Source organism: Fringilla coelebs (genome assembly GCF_963513975.1).
Source record: "Fringilla coelebs genome assembly, chromosome: 17".
Classification (NCBI taxonomy): Eukaryota; Metazoa; Chordata; class Aves; order Passeriformes; family Fringillidae; genus Fringilla; species Fringilla coelebs.
This window is the reverse complement of record NC_140043.1, coordinates 12,562,248-12,580,304: the sequence shown is the minus strand read 5'-3', so window position 1 is coordinate 12,580,304 and position 18,057 is coordinate 12,562,248. Positions and strand designations below refer to the sequence as shown.

General features: G+C 43.6%; 1 protein-coding gene across 1 annotated transcript in view; it reads left to right on the top strand.

Moving 5' to 3' along the window:
* MLXIP (MLX interacting protein) overlaps nucleotides 1-17,842 on the top strand; it is a 43,761-nt gene extending 25,919 nt beyond the window's left edge. The window contains 12 exon segments of the mRNA XM_084216911.1: nucleotides 174-263; nucleotides 850-941; nucleotides 1,039-1,708; nucleotides 4,547-4,668; nucleotides 5,367-5,553; nucleotides 6,316-6,440; nucleotides 8,855-8,953; nucleotides 10,117-10,244; nucleotides 11,249-11,372; nucleotides 12,007-12,136; nucleotides 12,621-12,713; nucleotides 12,716-17,842. Of these exon segments, the coding sequence (XP_084073037.1) occupies nucleotides 174-263; nucleotides 850-941; nucleotides 1,039-1,708; nucleotides 4,547-4,668; nucleotides 5,367-5,553; nucleotides 6,316-6,440; nucleotides 8,855-8,953; nucleotides 10,117-10,244; nucleotides 11,249-11,372; nucleotides 12,007-12,136; nucleotides 12,621-12,713; nucleotides 12,716-12,852 (1,997 nt within the window). The 3' untranslated portion in view covers nucleotides 12,853-17,842.
* The last annotated feature ends 215 nt before the right edge of the window (nucleotides 17,843-18,057 follow it).

The following is an 18,057-nucleotide window of genomic DNA, read 5'->3' as shown; positions in this document are numbered from 1 at the left end:
CTTTGATATCTGGACTGTGCTGCAGCTCTGAAGAGAAGCAGATGCTCAGTTCCTTTCAGCAGCAGTTTTTCTGTAACATCTTGGCCAAGCCTGGCTGTGGAGTGTTTCATTCCTGCTGCTGCTATTATGTGAGTGATGGGAAGCTAATCTAATCTGTCTCCTGAATTTTGCAGGACACTTAGGAAATGCTGACATGATTCAACCAGGGCTTATTCCTCTCCAGCCAAATTTTGATTTTATGGATACTTTTGAGCCTTTTCAGGGTAAGAATAATTTATATAGTTCATTAATTTCTTAAATATTGCAGTGATTTATGAACTAGGTTTTAAAAAAAAGTTTAAGTCTTACAAGCATCTAAGGTTTCCCCATTCACACTTCTTAGTGATGAAGACATTTAACATTTTGTTTGTCTTTGAATGTTTTATGGTACTGTCAAGAATTCCATATAACACTAAACTACTGCTGACAACTTTGATGGTTATGGATCTTCATGGAAGGAGAGTCATATCTATTTTTTTGGCTCTGCAAGCAGTCTGCATCAGATCACTGTACTTTGTGGGACTCACTGAGGATCAGCTCTTGGCTGTCTGTGTGTAGATGAGCCTTTAACAGGACTGATTTTTGCCTTGTCCCAGTTTGCATGAAAATTGAAGGAGTCAGCCCCAAAGAGATCAGCTCCTCTGAAGACAGCAATTCATTGCTCAGTCAGTAGCAGTTGTATGAAGCAAAAAGCTTATGGTTTCATTATTTGCTAAATAATACTGATATTCCTGTGAATTTTAGGATCTAGCAATGCTGTATCTTAAGTATGAAAAGTAGAAAATTAATAGGTGGCTTTTCATATTTCAGAATTATTCACGCCCAGTCGCTCCAGTAATTATTTCCCTTCCGTGTCTGCTGTCAGCTCAGCTACCACAGACAGCAGCAGCCATTCTTCCCAGGTAAGAGAGGTTTCAAACACAAGGCTCTGACGTGAGCCATGTCCTCTCAGGAGGAGTTCAGACATGTCTGAGTCAGTGATATTTCCTTGTCTCTCAGTCTCCTGTCCTGCCGTCGGGTTCGTTGCCCAGCACGCTTCCAGCAGGGAACATCAGTGACGGATTGATTCCTTCCTCAGTACCTGCTCCTGTCATCCCTGACGTCGTTGCTGACCAGTGTTCCAGCATTAGAAGTGGGGGATCTTTCATCCAGCCAGCAGACTTCCCTCCTGACTCGTCTCTCAGCGGGCCACAAACTTTTATGTCAGTGTTCCAGCCGCCGCTGCCGCTGCTGCAGCCCCCGAGCGCGCAGCAGCCGTCCCCGCTGCCCGCGGTGCCGCTCAGCTCCAGCCTGAGCCCCGCTCCCGCCGCCTTCGCCGCTCCAGAAACCCCCAAGTTCGGCCTCTGTGAATCCTCGGTCATCACTCACACGGCTTCTGCCACGCTGACCCACAACGCCCCTGCCACCACCTTCAGCCAGAGCCAGAGCCAGAGCCTGGTCCTGGCCACGCAGCAGCCGGGGGCAGGAGTGCCTTGTAACCTGGCCTTCCAGACTGCTGTTGTGCAGGGGCAGCCCCGGCCCCAGCTGCAGTCCCAGCTGACATTTGCACTCCCCAAACCTGTTCCTCTGGCCAGTGCTGGGACAAGGCCCAAACAGTCACAAAAAATAGTGCCTGCTCCGAAGCTTGAAACAGTGTCCTTAGTGGTAAAGAATGCCTTCATCACCCCAGGTGAGGAGCAGTGTGGGAGGATGGTTTTGTTTTCTGAGTGGGACTAGCAGGAGGAAAAGACCTTCTTTCTTTTCTTGTTTTACATATTAAGTTAAAATAGAGCTTCTGAGTGTGTCCATGGAACCCTTGAATCCACTGGCTGAATGCAGTGGCTGCACTGTTCAGTGAGATGCTCTGGACTGCTGCAAGGATTGGAAGCAATTTGGTTGAGTGTGAAAAGCTGACCTGCACAAGGGGGTCTCTTTTTGTGTCATCTGTGATGGGCTGTGTAGCTGCACCAGCTCTGTGCTCCTGCCCCACAGAAGCCCTGGATTTAGGAGTGATGCTGTTGTGATTAGCTGCCCCTCAAAGCATTCAGCCACAGCGGAGGAGGAGATTCTCCTGAGGGAGCTGGAAATCTTTGTCTCAAGCAGTCTAGAGACTCTTGAGATGCTTTAAGTCAGGAGTGGGTTTCATATCAGGGTAGGAACACCTGGGACTTCCACACTGGGTGGGATTTGGAGCCACTGGTGCTGCACAAGGCAAAGAATAACAAGATAAGGAGTGAGAATTTAGCTTGAGGTGATTCTTGTAGGAAAGCTCAAGGCTGGAGCAGGACAGTCAGAACACTCTTCTTGGGATTTTTGCGGTCTGTTTTTAGACTTGTACTGGCTGGGGGCCAAGTGACTTCAGCCACTTGAAATGTACAACAATAATTCAAGAAAAAGTCTGCCTGGAGGACTAATGTTAAAAAGGCTTTACTTGGGAGTAGGTGTGTCTGCCAGGGCCTGACACTAAGGTTACCCACCTAAAAGAAAAATCACCATTCAGGAGAAGAACAGACCCCAGATGGAATTCTAGGATGTCACTGGAATCAGTTTGGTCCATGATTAAAAGCACAAGGGTGTTAATGGCAGTGTGTTATAAAACAACATTTCATGTACCTTCAGCAGTTGAGACATGCATTTCTCACCTAGTAAAGATTGTAGGCAACTCATTTTCAGAAAGCCTTTACTCCTGCTTTCTCAGGGCTTCCTGGATTGTTCCTCACCCCATATATTACTTTCCCAGTGCTCCACCATTTACTTCTAGACCATCACAACCAGTGGCTTTGTTTCTCATCTAGATTAATGGCATGTATTTGGGGATCATGGTGTTCCTAAACTACTGGCACATCAAGCTCAGGGGACAAATCCAAGAATTTATATAAATATAGAGCTTTATTTTTGGAAACAGAATAAACATCAGTACTTGTAACTGAGGCCTTTATGCCTGTAATTTGTGTTCAGGACAAACAAATCATCTCCTGAGTGTAAAGCAAATTGCATTATGTCTTGTGTTAAAAATGCTGTGTGGTATAAGGACCCAAAAATCTGTACAGATTGTCTCATCAGGTGCAAGACTTCACTGCTATCACCACTTCATGATAAATGTGCTGATTTGGAGAGGAAAATCTGCAAAAGATGCATATGTAGGACAGAAACATAAATCATGTAAAGCGACTTCTACGACTTCTAAATATTGTTGCTGGTTGCTGCAGGTCCCCAGATGTGGAAGTCAGAAAGGCTAAGCCTGTGCAGCAGCATTAATACACTGGTAAGAGTAGGCTCTTGAGGTCAACAGAGATATCAGGAGTCCAGATGAATGTCAGTGAACTGCTGAAAGGTTGTGATGCCAGCTTTAGATGTGGGAATGCTCAAAGGATGAACTCCCTGTGTCAGTGACAGAGCTCTCCTCCAGACAGAGCCACACAAGGGCTGGCACAAGGTTTGTGCAATCCCCAGGCCTCTCTTCTGGAGGCTGTGCAGAAACTCCAGTTGAGTCAAAACACAGTTATCAGGCAGAGGTGACACTGTCAGGGAGGGGACTTTGGATAATCCTGCACTGTCTCCCTGTCCTGCTGTGTGTCCTTCAGGGTCCTGATGCTGAGCTGCAGAGAGGTGGCTTGGCAGGGGCTCAGCTGTGCTGACACTTCTCCTGCATCAAGACTTTCTTTGTACAAAGGAGAGCTGAACCAGTGCAGCCAGGAGTGAAGCCAAATATATTTGGTTCAGTTTTATCAAAACCCAGGCAGAAGCTGTATCTTTGCCTGATTCTTCCCTTAGTGACAGTTTAGGATGGTCAGTCATGTTCTGTTGAGACTAGGCAAGAACAATGTCAGCATGGATGCTGTGGTAGTAACTGCACATCTTCATTGGTTACATGGAGAACTTCACAGGTTCATGTGGAGACATTTGCTGCTATTCAGAATTGCCTCTAGCTGCCTAAGCACTGCAGGACTCTTGGTTCTTTAGCATATTTTGTGGAATTTTGATGCTGATTCCCAATCACATTTGGTTGTCTTGTGGTTGTGTGTCATCTAAAGCAGCTATAAAACCAGATAGTGAAAGAAGCTGGTAGGCTGAAGTGCTGAGGGCAAGGATTTAAGATATATATATGTATGAGGAAGCATGAGGTATGGAGTCATTGACCCTTTCTGGGCCAGCAGAGCAAGCCTGAGATCCCAAAGTGTGGATGGAAGAGGAGAGCTGAAGATGTTCCTCTCCTGTCAAGCCCAGCTCTGACAGAATGAAGACACTTTGTATCTCCCTGAATTACTACATACCTCTGTAAACTCACTGTGAACCAGTGACAGTGATGCTAGAAAACTCAGAAATAGCTGGAGTGTTGAAGTCCTTTGTACTGAATGAAAGGGGTTGAGATTATTGGAAAACTGCTGGCATTTTGTACTGCAGTGAAATAGTACCAAATAGATGCCCATTGATCCATGCCCATGTTTAATGACAAGTTATTTCATATAAAATAATTTCCATCTTTTTTTTGTATCATTAACTATTCTAACTGAATTGTGTTCTTCAGCTGCCTTTCAGGGACAGTCCAGAGCTGTGATTGTAACTCCAGCACCTTTAAAAAGAGAGGGGATTTTGACGCCAGCCACGTCTCAGTCTAATGTTGCAATTGCACCAGCTGGAATTGTCAGAGTAAGGAGAAGATAAAAAAAATTATATATTTGTTTTCTAGGCCTGTTATTTGCAAGTAGTTAGAGCCATAATGTGCTCAGGCGGGTAACGAGTCCAGTAAATCATCTGTTACCCAACGTAGGCATTTGTGCATTCAGCATTATGTTTGCTTGTTTTTAATGTAGCCACTTCATGGGCTTGGAAGCACTTTATAGTCTTGACAGGCTCTGTCTCAGTAAGATTCCAAGGAGGCCTGTATTCACAGTGCTCTGGATGGGGATGGTTTGTGGAAGGAGCCCAGGGAGCTCACCTTTCCACTGCCATATTGGAAAACGTGCCTTGGGTATGTGAGTGGGTTTCCCCAATATGTTGTGTGCAGGAAGATGGAGATAGATTTTAGTATACTATGCTGTTGATGTGTTGTAATACTGCTTTAAGTTATGAAAGGATACTGGTCTCCTGCCAGAAGCCTGACTTTGGTGCCTGCCAATTCCTTATATATTAGCCCTTGTTTCATGTCATCAGATTGTTAATCATGTATTAATTTGCTACTTTTAGTGAAAGGCAAGGTAACAAATCTCTCTTTCTCTCTTTCTCTTTCTTAATCTCTCCCCCCACTTTGTCCTTTCTCTCATCCCTTCTCTCCCTCTGCCCCCACACTGCCCCTCCTGCTCTCTTTCTCTCTGTTTTTCTCTGTGCTGTCTCTGTGCTGTTCCCAGGCTCCCGGGGTGACGGAGTTCCGTAGTAACATTCTGGTTGGTCCAGCACAGCGAGCACCAAGTAGTCAACAGAGCCAGTCCACAGTCTCACATCTCTTTCCTCCTAGTGTAGTCCAAGATGTGTTGGTGAAAGGAGAGCACATCCCTTCCCACTGTAGCAGTTCACAAGTTCCCTCACCTACACCTAGTAAGTTAGAAAGCTGTAAGCATTCTCTCCCCTGCACATGGAAGTGTGTTTCTGTTGGTTAGGCAGGGTGTAAATGGGCCTTGAGGATCTCTGGATAATTTTTGAAGGAAAAGCTTTTGAGGCCCTTCTACCCCACAGCTTCAGTTGCATCCAGTAGTTTCCAATTCTTGTCTTAAATGACTGTGCAGCATCCCCACAAACTGTGATTTTGTGTTTCCTGTAAGTGGCTCCTTTCTAAAAGGATGTGCTGTCATAGTCACCAAGAAATGAAAGGCATCTGTCTAGGAAGTGCTGATAGGTTTGTTGTTCAGTGTCATAGCTCTGATTTTGACTGGAGGATCCCAGGCACAATCCTTGTAGGTAAGTGCAAAGACTCCTTTTGCATGTGCATCGGTGGAGCGTTCTCTGGGCTGGTTCTGGTGGTAAGTGGCTTTTAAGTGTCACCATCATGTCCCAGGCCTTTAGAGACAAATGGGGGAGCCCAGCAGGACAACGGAGTCACAGCTGTGCATCCAACGTGCCTTGCTGAAATAGGTGTGTGAAAGGACTATTACATCTTGCTGTTCAGGATGTATCATGTGACATGATATCCTGAGTTTTCCCAGCAGTCCTGGTGTTTTCTAGCATGTGGTTGCTGCATTAAACAGTGTAATTTGGTTGCTGACTGCATTTCAGTTCAATTCTGAGTAGAAACTTTTCAGCAGTTACATTTGCTACAGAAAGTTGTTTGTTAATGTGTATTGTGTTTTTTCCTTTCTGAAGGCCGGGACTGTCAGAATTCAGGCCAGGCTTCCCCCTGCACCTCTGAGCAGAGCCCCAGTCCACAGTCTCCTCAGAACAGCTGCTCAGGAAAACCTGCCACTGACCCTGCTGTGGCTGCACTTAAGGTCTGTGTCCTTTCCTTTGAGGGGCTTTTCTTTGCCTTCATAGCTACTTTTCTGTCCTGATGTCTGAGCATAGCTAGAGAAAGTTGTGCTTCAGGACAGTAGCATTGTGTGTTGAGCTTAGCTTGCTGCTGCATCTGTGCTGCTCTCTGCAATCCAAAATGTCAGACTAATCTACTCTGCTCCTCAGGGATGTGTCACCAGAGGGGCCAGGCTTAGCTGTACCTCTGCAGGTCCTTATGGTTGTGACAGCAGTTCCTGCTTTGGCTCACAGGAGTGTTGTGACAGGTGTCAGTTTACTTGTCAAAGGTTTCAGGCTTAGTGTTCTAAACTGTGGCTTCTTGCCATTGTTCTGTTGGGGCTCTTCAGTCTGCAGGGCTCTGGCCATCACTGGAGGGGAAGTTCTTGACCTGCTGAGTTACTTACATGTCTCCAGTGTTGCTATGCTGCTCCACAGAGAAGCAGCTTCACAGACTCTACGAGTTACACCTGTAAAACCCTTCGAGAATCACTGGGGTAAGAGCTCGGCGGTCTAGAGATAGCACCTGAGTGCTGGTTGTACCTCACACACAAGCTGACCTTGTCAGGACATTTTCTGTGCTGGTATGAGAAACTTCTCCATGAAAACCCCATCAGAACAATCAGCTGTAACCTTCTCATTCATTCTCTTGTGGGAGGGAGCATTACTTAACAGTTTTGCAAGTGCCAGCCCCCTTCTGGCTTCCCTGGCTCTGTGTACCCTGTGAGCTGATGGCAGTTTGGTGACTCTGGGGCAGAAAGGTAAGTTTAACACCTACAGCTAGTGACTAAACTCAGGTCTAGATCTGTTGCAGAGGACAATCAGAACTGCCCATTGCTGACCATGCTGCAAGTTACTTGTAAAAGTTGGCAGGGATTTGCTTGGCATGAGAGCTCACAAGCTGTGCGTGCTGCCTGTTCTGCTGCTAGAGTAAGGTAACAAAGGAACAAATTAGTAGGGCTGGCTGATGGTAGGAAAGTGGTCACTAGATGGAAAAGCAAAGACACAGATTTACAGCCATGTAAACACACTTGCTCTGACAGGAATTGCTTTGGACATGTACTGTTAGTAACTTTTGTAAGACAAGAGAGAAACTGTGATATTTGCCAGGCTCCAGATACATGTGCTTTTGTTCCTCTGTACTGTTAGTTTGATTAAATAGTTCTGTATTGCTAGGTAACGTGGTTATTTCAGTTTGGCAAAGCATGGAGTGCCCTGGAAATCTCAGTTCTGCTCATGAACCTCATTTTCTGTGGTTTTGGGCAACCACTTCACTGCGTTATTACATTGCTTTCCTCCATTATAAAGTGGGGTGATGGTGACCTGCTGCCAGAAAGCCTCACTCTTCCAGGAACGGGTTCTCAAAGTGCAAACTCTGTTACAGGAATTCCTACATTCCAGGTTTCCTGTGGCAGACTCCCAGGAAAAAGCAGTAATTGAGTGATGCAGCAACAGGACCAACTTGGGCTGCTGCTGCAAGAGAGGGACTCAGAGCAAAGAATCCCCGGGCTGTTACAGTTATGGTCTCTGTACCTCCTTCACACCCCTGACACACACCTCTGCGTGCAGTGGGGATTTTCAGAGTCCTGTCTGGAGTAATTTTGTTCCTTCCTGGATCTTTTTTCTGTGTCCCTGCTGTGGCTGTGACAGTGTAACCATCCCAGGGATGATCTCCGGCTGTCCCAGGCTCCAGCTGAGCTGGGCAGGAGCCACAGGGCGGCGGTGTGGCCCCAGCTTTGGGAAGGGATCTGCCAGCTGCTCCTTTGTCCTCGGCAGCTCAGAGGCCTTGGAATAATCTGGTATTCCCAGTGCCTGAGCAGAAACTAGAGCTCCTTTTATAGCTTGGAAAGTCTTTTCTATCTATGGGCACCAACCTTGGGAGCTCCTGTCAGTGTTTAGGTAGCTCCCCAGCCCTGGGATCCAGGGGCTGCAGGATCCTCCTGTGCCTAAAAAATCCTGCCAGTTGTTTTCTTTGTTACTGATTGTGAGGTATTTCTGCCACAGCCCGGACCAGTTCTGGATGTGTAGGGTGTCCTTTCTTTCTGCTAAAGCACTCCACAGACAAATGGTATCTTTCAAGCATTTCGGTGCCTTGCTGGCAAGTAGCAAATCACATGCATGCTGTACAAGTCTAGAACCTCCAGGTAATATAATATCTTTCAGATTTTCTCCTTGACATCCTGGCATGTGATGCTTAAAATAGGTGCAGATGTCAGAGGTGGGTTGGTCCACAAACACACTGTCAGTTCTTTATTAAGACTCTGGAGAGTTTTTCCAGGGGAGGCTGTGAATGCCAACAAGTCAAGAAAAAAGGCACTGAATTGAGTAGCTGAAATAGTCATAGCAATAGAACAATAAACGAGAACAGCACAGACTGAGCTGATTTTTATTTATGCAGAATCGAAGGATGAGGCATCTTTCAGAACAAAAACGAAGGTCAAATATCAAGATTGGTTTCAGTGCTCTGAACAGCTTGGTGTCAGCCAACTCCAAGTCGGTAAGTACTACAGCAGCACTTACAGTTTGATGTGAAATGTAAGAAAGATCCATTCTGAAAGTCTTGTTAATAAATGTAGGGATTTCACTGCTGAGTGGCCAGCTGAGCACAGCAGAGAGCACACTGCTGGAACTCGACAGTGAGCAGAGGTAGAATGGTAAAGCTCAGGTAAATTCCTAGGATTTCCTGCACCATTGAGATCTCTGCCTCCCAGCATGGTCATTTCAGATGATTTGGAAAATCTCATTAGGACTCTTTACACCACCCAGCTATCTTAAAAATCAGGGCCTTTTTTTCCCCCTTTCACCTGTCATTTGTGCTTGGGTTCACAGAGAAAAAAATTCCCAACTGATTTCTCATTGTCCAATGACTTTGTCCAGATGAAAAACTTACTCTGGCTACACCAGTCAACTTAGTTCACTAAATTGAAATACAGATGTATCTGCACAACAAAATCTTTAGTGTCCTTTAAATACCAGTGGCTTTGAGGCATGCAAAATATGAAAGCTTTTTGTGCAACATGTTGATTTGTTTTTATAATTTTTATAGTTTCAGAAATTTAGGTGATATGTTGTCAGAATTTCACTTCCTGACTTGAATAGCCTATTTGAAAGGAAGTCCTTTTTGAAAACTCAGCTTTACTGAAATGTCTGGTTATTTTATTTCTCAAGTACAGATGTTTAATTGGTACCTCCAAACTGAAGAGTATTATTATCTCTTTTGATGGGTCCTTCTGTTTAGTAACTTCAGGTTTCCCAAACTAAATAATTGATATTATCAACTTAAAGCAGTGCTTCTACCAGCAGTATAAATCTGTCTGGAGATGTAGCACATACTTCACTACTTAAGTAAAACTGTAAATATTTTTAAGAGGACAGATAATGAAATAAAACATTTTAAATTATTAAAATACTTCTTTCAACAAAGTAGCAGAAATGTAATTTATGGAAGAAGACAACCCCTACAGCCACATTTCTCTGTACTGGAGTTTGAAGAGGATTCAGTGAAATGCAGAGTTGAGTATCTGAAGTGTTTTGCTCTGCCTGACCCTTTTACACACAGTGAAGGAAAACTAAAAGGTGCTGGAGTGCAGGTTAGGAGGACAAACTCATCATGAACCTCAGGTGATTGCAGGAAGTGAGCTGTGTGTCTGTTTGGCCTAGATCAGCCATGCCATCACACTCCAGAAGACGGTGGAATACATTGCCAAGCTGCAGCAGGAGAGGAGCCAGATGCAGGAGGAAACCAGGCGGCTCCGGGAGGAAATCGAGGAGCTGAACGCCACCATCCTGTGAGAGCTGGGATCTCCCAGGGATGGAGCAGCAGCTTCAGGGGTGCCAAGCAGCAGGGAGTGGGGGCTCAGTGCCACACCAGGGAGCAGATGGGTGTTGGGCAGAGCAGAGCTGCTGCCAGCTTCAAGCAGAGCTGCTGTGGGATGGGCACTGGTGCAAAGTGTGTGGATTTTCAGCAAGCTTTGAGCATGGAATGCGCAACAGTGGCAGCATCAGGGAGGATGTGTCAGGTCAGAATAGTTCTGAGAAGAAGTCAGCAAGGATGTTTTTATAAAGCTCATTGATGATTGAACTCTCACTCTTCACAATGGCTTTTCTGCAGTTTTCTTCTCAAATGCAGTCAATTTTTATATAATATTGTGATTGAGTACATAAGACACTTGGGCTCCAGAAGTTTGCCACTGGCTGAACATAACTGTTATAACTCACTTCACCTTCCCAGTGCCTCAGTTTGCTCTGTGGGTTTATGATCATGTACTATTGCAAAGCACATTGAGAACTGCACTGGCTTTACTTCCATCTGCAGAAATTTTTGGCTTAGGCATGATGTTAAAATTAGCAGTAAATCAAAATATATTTGTTTTTCTTGCAAAATATAAGGAAGTCTGCTTAGTTTTATTTTAAATTGGCCTGTTTTATAAGAATCTCTGTTGGGTCTTATTCTGTAACATTGCTTAGGAGTAACTGTAAATTTTTCCATGACTCCTAATGTGTCTTGTCCTTAAGGTATGCCCAAAATTACTTTGTTCTATGTTATACTTTATTTTCAGTTTTGTTATTTGTAGCAGCTTGATAAATCACTTTGCTGCATGAATATAGACAAAATTGTTGGGAAAACATTTTTTATTCCTGACTGGAGCAGTTACACTCTGGGGGGGATCATGCACTGGGAAGCCCCTCCACCAGAGATACCAGCAATACGCACTTTTTTCCTGCTGCAGTTTAGTCTGGAAGAGAAATGTGTCCTTTTTGGTGAGATTCTGACCTTCAAACATCTTCTCAGTTCTTGCCAGCAGCAGCTCCCTGCGACCGGGGTTCCCGTAACGCGGCAGAGGTTTGACCACATGAGGAAGATGTTTGATGAGTATGTGAGAAGCAGGACCCTGCAGAACTGGAAGTTTTGGATTGTATCCTTTTATACCAACCTGATGAACTGGGGCTTTGGTCCTGGTAGTTTTAGAGCCAAGAACTTGGGATTCTGATGCTGTGACTTCAAGCTGAGTTACTTAAATAGGAGATGTCCTCAGTTTTCATGCACATCTGCATGTGGATATGGGTTCTTGCAGACCTTGTTCACCTCTACTGTGGGAGGTAACTGCAAAGTAAAAAATGCAATGCAGAGGGAAGGTTTTCTTGCTAGGTTATTGTACTGCAAGAAATCTTTTGAGGGCTCTGCTGTAACTGCAGCTCTGGTTGGCTTTTGGGAAACGTACATACACAATAGCAAGGATTTCAGGGGAAGAAAAATTACAGTTACAGAAGCTGTTCAAAAACCTGCACATTCCCTTTTCCTTTTTTCCTCCTCAGGTCTGTGTGGAGGAATTTTGCAAAATATAGTGAATATCACTAGGTACTAAGGTTGAATTTTTTTCTCAGTCTTAGTGTTAAGATATTTTAAAATTATTCAATTTTTTCAACATTGCAATCCCTCTGGCAGTTGAAGTCCATTTAGAAATCCAGTGTTTTCTCTGCCATAGCCTTTCCCACAGAATGTTTTGAACTCCCCCTTTGTTGCCTCCCTTAACATTTGATGGTTTGCAGTTCAGCATTATTATTAAGCCGTTGTTTGAGTCCTTCAATGGGATGGTTTCCACAACAAGCTTTAAGGATCTGAACGAAACTGCACTGGCCTGGTTGGATCAGCACTGTTCTCTTCCTGTTCTGAGGCCAAGTAAGTGAAGTTCCCTGCAGCATCTTTTCAACTCACTGAAAGTATGATATAATAGCATTTCTTAAAAGGCTGATGGCAAAGAAAGCACATGATGCTGAATGTGGCTTTCACTTCCTTTTTGTTAGCTCAGTGAAAAAAAAAAGAGCCTCTTTTGACTGTGAAGACAGAAAAAAAATTTGTTGAATATACCAGAATTTAAACAGTCTTTAACTACATTTAAATTTCAAAAACTTGGCTCTAGTTGGAGTATGTTTGGCAGTGTGATTTATCTCATAATGAGGGAAGACCTCTGAGATTTGTATTCAGCTTTGGAGTGACCTTCTGTTTAGACATCACTGCTTGATTCTTTCCCTCTTGCCTTTCAGCTAGTATTTAATTTACATTTATAGCTGTCAAGGGGTGCTCTATTTTACAGAAGAGAGATCAGTCAGATTAATAGCTTTTCCTGATGCTTTCCTGCCTTTTTTTTTTTTTTTTTTTGTAGTGGTGCTGAACACCCTGCGGCAGCTGAGCAGGAGCACCTCGATCCTGTCGGACCCGTCGCGGCTGCCGGAGCAGGCGCGGGAGGCCGTGACGAAGGTGAACAAGAGAGCTGGGGAGACCTAACAACCAAAGACACCGAGGTGCTTGTCCCAGGGGTGGAGAACCTGCCAGGCCCTGCCTGCCCAGGCTCCTCCAGTCAGTGCACTTTAGAAAGGATTCTCTCCATCACCTGAGACATTGTTCAGGGCACCCGGCCCTGCCTTGCGAAGAGGTGCAGGTGATGCGGCGTTGTCAGAACGTTTGGGTTCCTCTCCAGTGCTGTGCTGTGCTCTGTCAGTGAGAAAAAACACCAAGCTCAGGTAAACTCAGCAGGTTTGAGCCCTGCAGGCAGCAATAGATCTCCATCAATGCATCCTTATGCAACTAATGGAACGCCCTCAGTTCTCTGAAGTGTAAATCCTGTACACCAAGGAATGTGCTCTTCAAGGGGAAAAAATACTTCTGATTTCATGAAGCAAAATGTGCTTTTTATTTTGTTCTCTGGTATTTGGTTCCATGTGTTTTACTTGAATAGTGGAAATTGTTAAACAGGATCATATAAAAAACCAAAGGAGAAGAAAAATCTGTCAGTGACGTCAACTCATGGCAAAAATACTAGAATTAAAATCTCAGGCTGTGTTTTGTGTATTTTTTAATGAGTGTATCATTGCATTTGATCAGTTTCAAGATGTGCTTTATTTTCTAGTAAATAAAGTAGCTGATTTTTAATTTTTTTTTTTATATAGCCATTGCAAGGGAGTAGCAGGCTGTGCAGTAAGTGCAAGAAAGCAGTTTTAGATTGTATAAATTCTGCAATTAGGATAAATACATGAATTTATATCAGTTTAATCAGTTAACTATTTTCTTGCACTCTGCACAGTTCAGCTGCCATCCTCACAAAATGTGCACATATAAAACACATCCATAGGTAAATGTAGTAGCACTTCAGAGACAAGAATTGAGTTTGTAATGTTAAAAATTTGACTTTTTTATTATCTCAGAAGCTATATCAAACCACACAGACTCGCAGTCAGTTCTTTGCTTCTTTGTCTTTTTTTGCTTCTTCTTTTTGCCTTCTGTCTGAAAAACCTGAAGGACTTTGCTAGGCCTGGTCTGTATGGAAAGGTTCTATTCAACATGAATTATAGAACATGTAAAAATAAGTTTAAAACTCAGACTACTGCCTAACATTTTTCTGTGGCAATCTCAGCATGTACTGTGCTCTGCTGCAGGTCTGAGTCCCGTGCCAGCAGTGGTTGTCCATCCTGGGACAGCACTGGGATGTTCATTCCAGCTGATTGTTCATAGTCTGGATGATCCCATGACCCTTTTAATTCCACTCACAACTTGATCCTGATTGTTCAGAGCTCTGCAAACAGTGGGAACACTTCCCTTGAGCAGTTTTCTTCCAGTTCCAAGGGCAGGCTGGAGGTGCTGTGCAGTCTCTCACAGTGGGAGAATGAGGAATAACTGGAGCACTTGGGGCTTGCACACTCTGAAATGGGCTCAGTAGGGTCTCCTTGGGGAAAGGAGCTTTTCTCAGCATTGTCCCCAATCTCCTCCACTTGGTGGGCCAAGGTTTGGAGGGAAACAAAGGGGCTGGGGAGTAGGGCTGAGCACAGGTGGAGCTTTTGTTCTTGTTTCTCCTTTGTCCTGAGTTCTTGCAGCTAATGGCTTTCCTTGCAGAGTTCCTTCAGTGAGAGCAGCACTGTAGGAAGGGCAAGGCACAAAAGGTGAGCCTCCCCCTGCATGGAGGGACTGAGGACTGAAGGGGAAGGCAGAATGGCAATTTTGTACCAACACAGCTTCCTCTGTGCAGGCTGTGTTGGGAGACATGCTTTTCTTTCTCTTTTTTTACAGTAGATTTGACAAATTATTGAAGTTTGTGGCACATGTGAAAACTTGTGTCCCTGTCACAGAAGCAACAAAATTTCAAGCCTCAGCCCAGGAATGGTGTGCAAAGGTTGTCATAGTAATTAAATAGTGAGTAGATTTTCTGGAGGGATCCATTCCCAGATCATTCATAATGTTGTAATCAATTAAGCAATATTCTTTTGGATACATCTGGGTAAGAAGTGTTAATAAGTAAATAATTTTTTGAATCAGTGCTTTCAATCCTCCCATTTTTATCACTAGTTGTGAATTTGACTCCAGTAAAATCATTTTACACTGTGATGAGCTGGGGATGTCCCTTATGTCCTTTCCTTGCAGAGGACCTCACTGTCTGTTAAAAACATGTGTGGGTTTCGAGCAAGAAAGCAGCAGCATTGTCCAAGAGCTGGTGTTTCTGCTGACCTTTTCAGATGAGCAGATTCTCTAATGCCTCCCCTGCAGTGTGGCCTCCTGCTTGTCAGCAGTGATGGTGTGTGATTTTTAGCATTTCTGGTATCGATGACGTGGGAGTTCTGTCCCAACAATCACAGTGCAGTACAATCATCCTTCAGGGCCCAGGGGCATCTGAGAACTGAGACCCTGACATACCAGAGCTCATGAATGGTTGGAAACTGAAAGCAACCTTAAAGGAACAGCAGGGGTAATTCACCTGAACTGCCGAAAACTTTGTCCATTCCCAGTTTTGATGGGGATGGGAAAACTCATCAATCAGATTGCACCGTGAGCTGGTTATGAGTGGAGGGGAAGTGCTTGTTTAACAAATTGTGGTGCAGAAACAAACTCAAAGCACTATTAAAAAACTGCAAATCTTAAAGAGAAAAAAATTAAGTGTTGCTTACTTAGGCAAGAGTGTAGGAGGGAGGAAAGGAAAAGTGAAAAGATACTTTCCACTAGTGTAATTACCAGAAATGATGGGGCTGCTCTTTGAAGCAGTGATTCAATATGTTCTTGTCACCCTGTTATTGCAGATCAGAATTCTTTTGTCAGTCAGCCTTGTGAGGACAGTGATTTCACTTCATTTGGAAACACAGGAGGAAAAAAGCTGGTTTATGTCTCACATCTGAACAGTAGAACCACTAAAGATTGATATGGAAAGAGATGGACCACGTATGTATTAGTTCCTGCATAGTTTTCCACTTTGATTTATGTTCAAACACCTTAATCTGTCTTTCTTACCCATGGAGGAATTTAAATACTTTATTTTTTCCGAAGTTTTTTGATTTAAACACTCTGATTTCCTCAGTGTCACCAAAGCAAGCAAGCCAAACACACAGTGCCTATAGTCTGCACAGAATTGCAGGTGCTGCACATCTGTCTGGTGCTAAACTTTTGGAGAACCCCCATATAGCTGAATATAAGTTATATTCTGTCAAATCCAACATGTTTCACTCAGTAAATGAGTGGCTAAATAACTACAACTTATTTATGGCCTGTGATATGCACAAAGTCAATATGGGATTGTCTGCTGCTTCCTTCTGACCTCAATTTGTATTAATTGGTAAATTGTAGATGGCCCCACCCCAAAGACAAATTCTGGAGAACTTGGGCATTATCTGGTGTAGTTATTAGCTTGTATTGTAGTTATTGGCCTCCTTTTAGCAGGAGGAGTAAGGGGTGAAAGTCCAGGAGCAAACTGGAATTGAAGGAATTTCTGAGGAGGAGGATCAGAGACAAGTGCACACTTCACCATGACAGTCTGATCTCTGCACAAAACCAAAGGATTCTTGGTCAATACCATGTGACCCGACTGGAATATTCTTCCATGCTTCTCTAGACCCCTGGGGAGGGCTTCCTTGAAGGAGGGGGCTGCCAGAATGTTTCCATCTGTGCCTTAGATCTTGGTGTCATGTGTGCATTTGGTTAATCATAAGTCATCCATTGTTCCCCCTAAAATGATGCTGTGTGGAAAATTCAGAGAATGGAGGAAGTGGGGCTTCCCTGGCTTTTTAGAGGATTTTATCTGTGTGGCATTACTGTGACACTTTCAGACTGAGGTTGTGAGTAACTGTTTCTATGTTTGGAAAAAATTGCATTGTCCCTGCTGAATCCACCACCCCTCTGCACTGCCATGTGCAGGAACACTTGTGCACACATGGACATAATCTCTGCTCTGCCAAACCCAGGAAACAGGCAAGGCCTTAAACCTCTCCATCTGAGACAGAAAAAGATGTCTTTGAAATGACAAAGGGCTGTCAAATGTATTGGAAAACTGCATCCCTTTGTATCTTTAGGTTTTTTTACATTCCTCTGTGTGTGTTTGTGTTCACATGTGGTAGAAGGGACAGGGACAGGTAAATTTAATTTTGTGTGCTTTTAAAGCCCAAAACTCCTAAAAAGGAGTTTGAGAACAGGAGAGGGAAGCTCACTGCAGAAATGTTGAGTAAGATAATGCTTCCTTGAAGGCTGTTTGACTTTCTCAGTTTCTGGAGGGATAGTTCTTGCCTTGATGTTGTCAGCTAGAAGGTACTGCTGAAAATTGAATGGGTTTTTCACTGTTTTCTCCTTTTTCTTTCTTTTTTTTTTTTTTTGTTCCTTCCCACATTTCTTGCATGGAAAACCACCAAAAAACAAAAGGCTGGTGACATCCAGTTCAGGTTCTTTAGGGATTCATTTGCACCAGTCTGGAGAACTGTGGACAATTGTTGATAACTTCTAGAAGTTTTTTAAATTAGGTGAGGCATCAGGAGTTTTTCTATTACTTCTGAATTTTTACACTTGAGTTGCAGAGGAGATTATTTGCTTTGGTTTTTTTTAATAGGACCCTAATATTTTTCCCACAACATCAGTTAAAGGTCTAGTTTTCTGGTTGGATTTTCTGCTCATGTACTGTGTAGAGCAGAAGTGATAGAACCAAACTGTAGCTTTATCTGTAAAACTTGAGTTCTTCAGTTACAGTTACAGTAACTTCAGTTACAAAGAAACACACCTTTGGTATAGAATGGAATTAATTTCTAGCCACTGTCTGAACTTTTTATATCTGAACTTTTCCAACATGAATAAGGTTTTCAGTCAAAAGATATCAATGTTATGAGCAAGCCTTTTAACAATACAATTAATAAATAGATTGTTTTCTTCTTCTAACCTTGTATTTAAATGTGTTTTAAGTGAATGGAATTCATTCTTGTTAAGAAAAAATGACAAAAAAAAAAAAAGCTTGAAGGTATGAGGACTTCAGGTTGTGCTCTTGCTTTGCTTAGGTTTCCTGTTCTGTTGCATGACAACTTCTGTTGTGCTGTTGATATGTAGCACTTTTCAGTAGGTCTGTTAAATTGTGCAATGCATTTTTTTATATTTACAACCAAAACAATAAAGGATATTTTTTGGAAGAAACTGGTTTTAATGCCTTTCTTTTCTGACTGGAGGTGAGGAAATGGTAAGCAGAATTATTCCTGGACCAGGGTTGGCACCTTGGCATCCTTCTTGCAGCTCTAAAAGGTGATAAGAGCTCATTGCCCTGTGAACAGTGCTGGAGTTACCTTTGGATCTGTGTGTTTGGCATTCCCAGA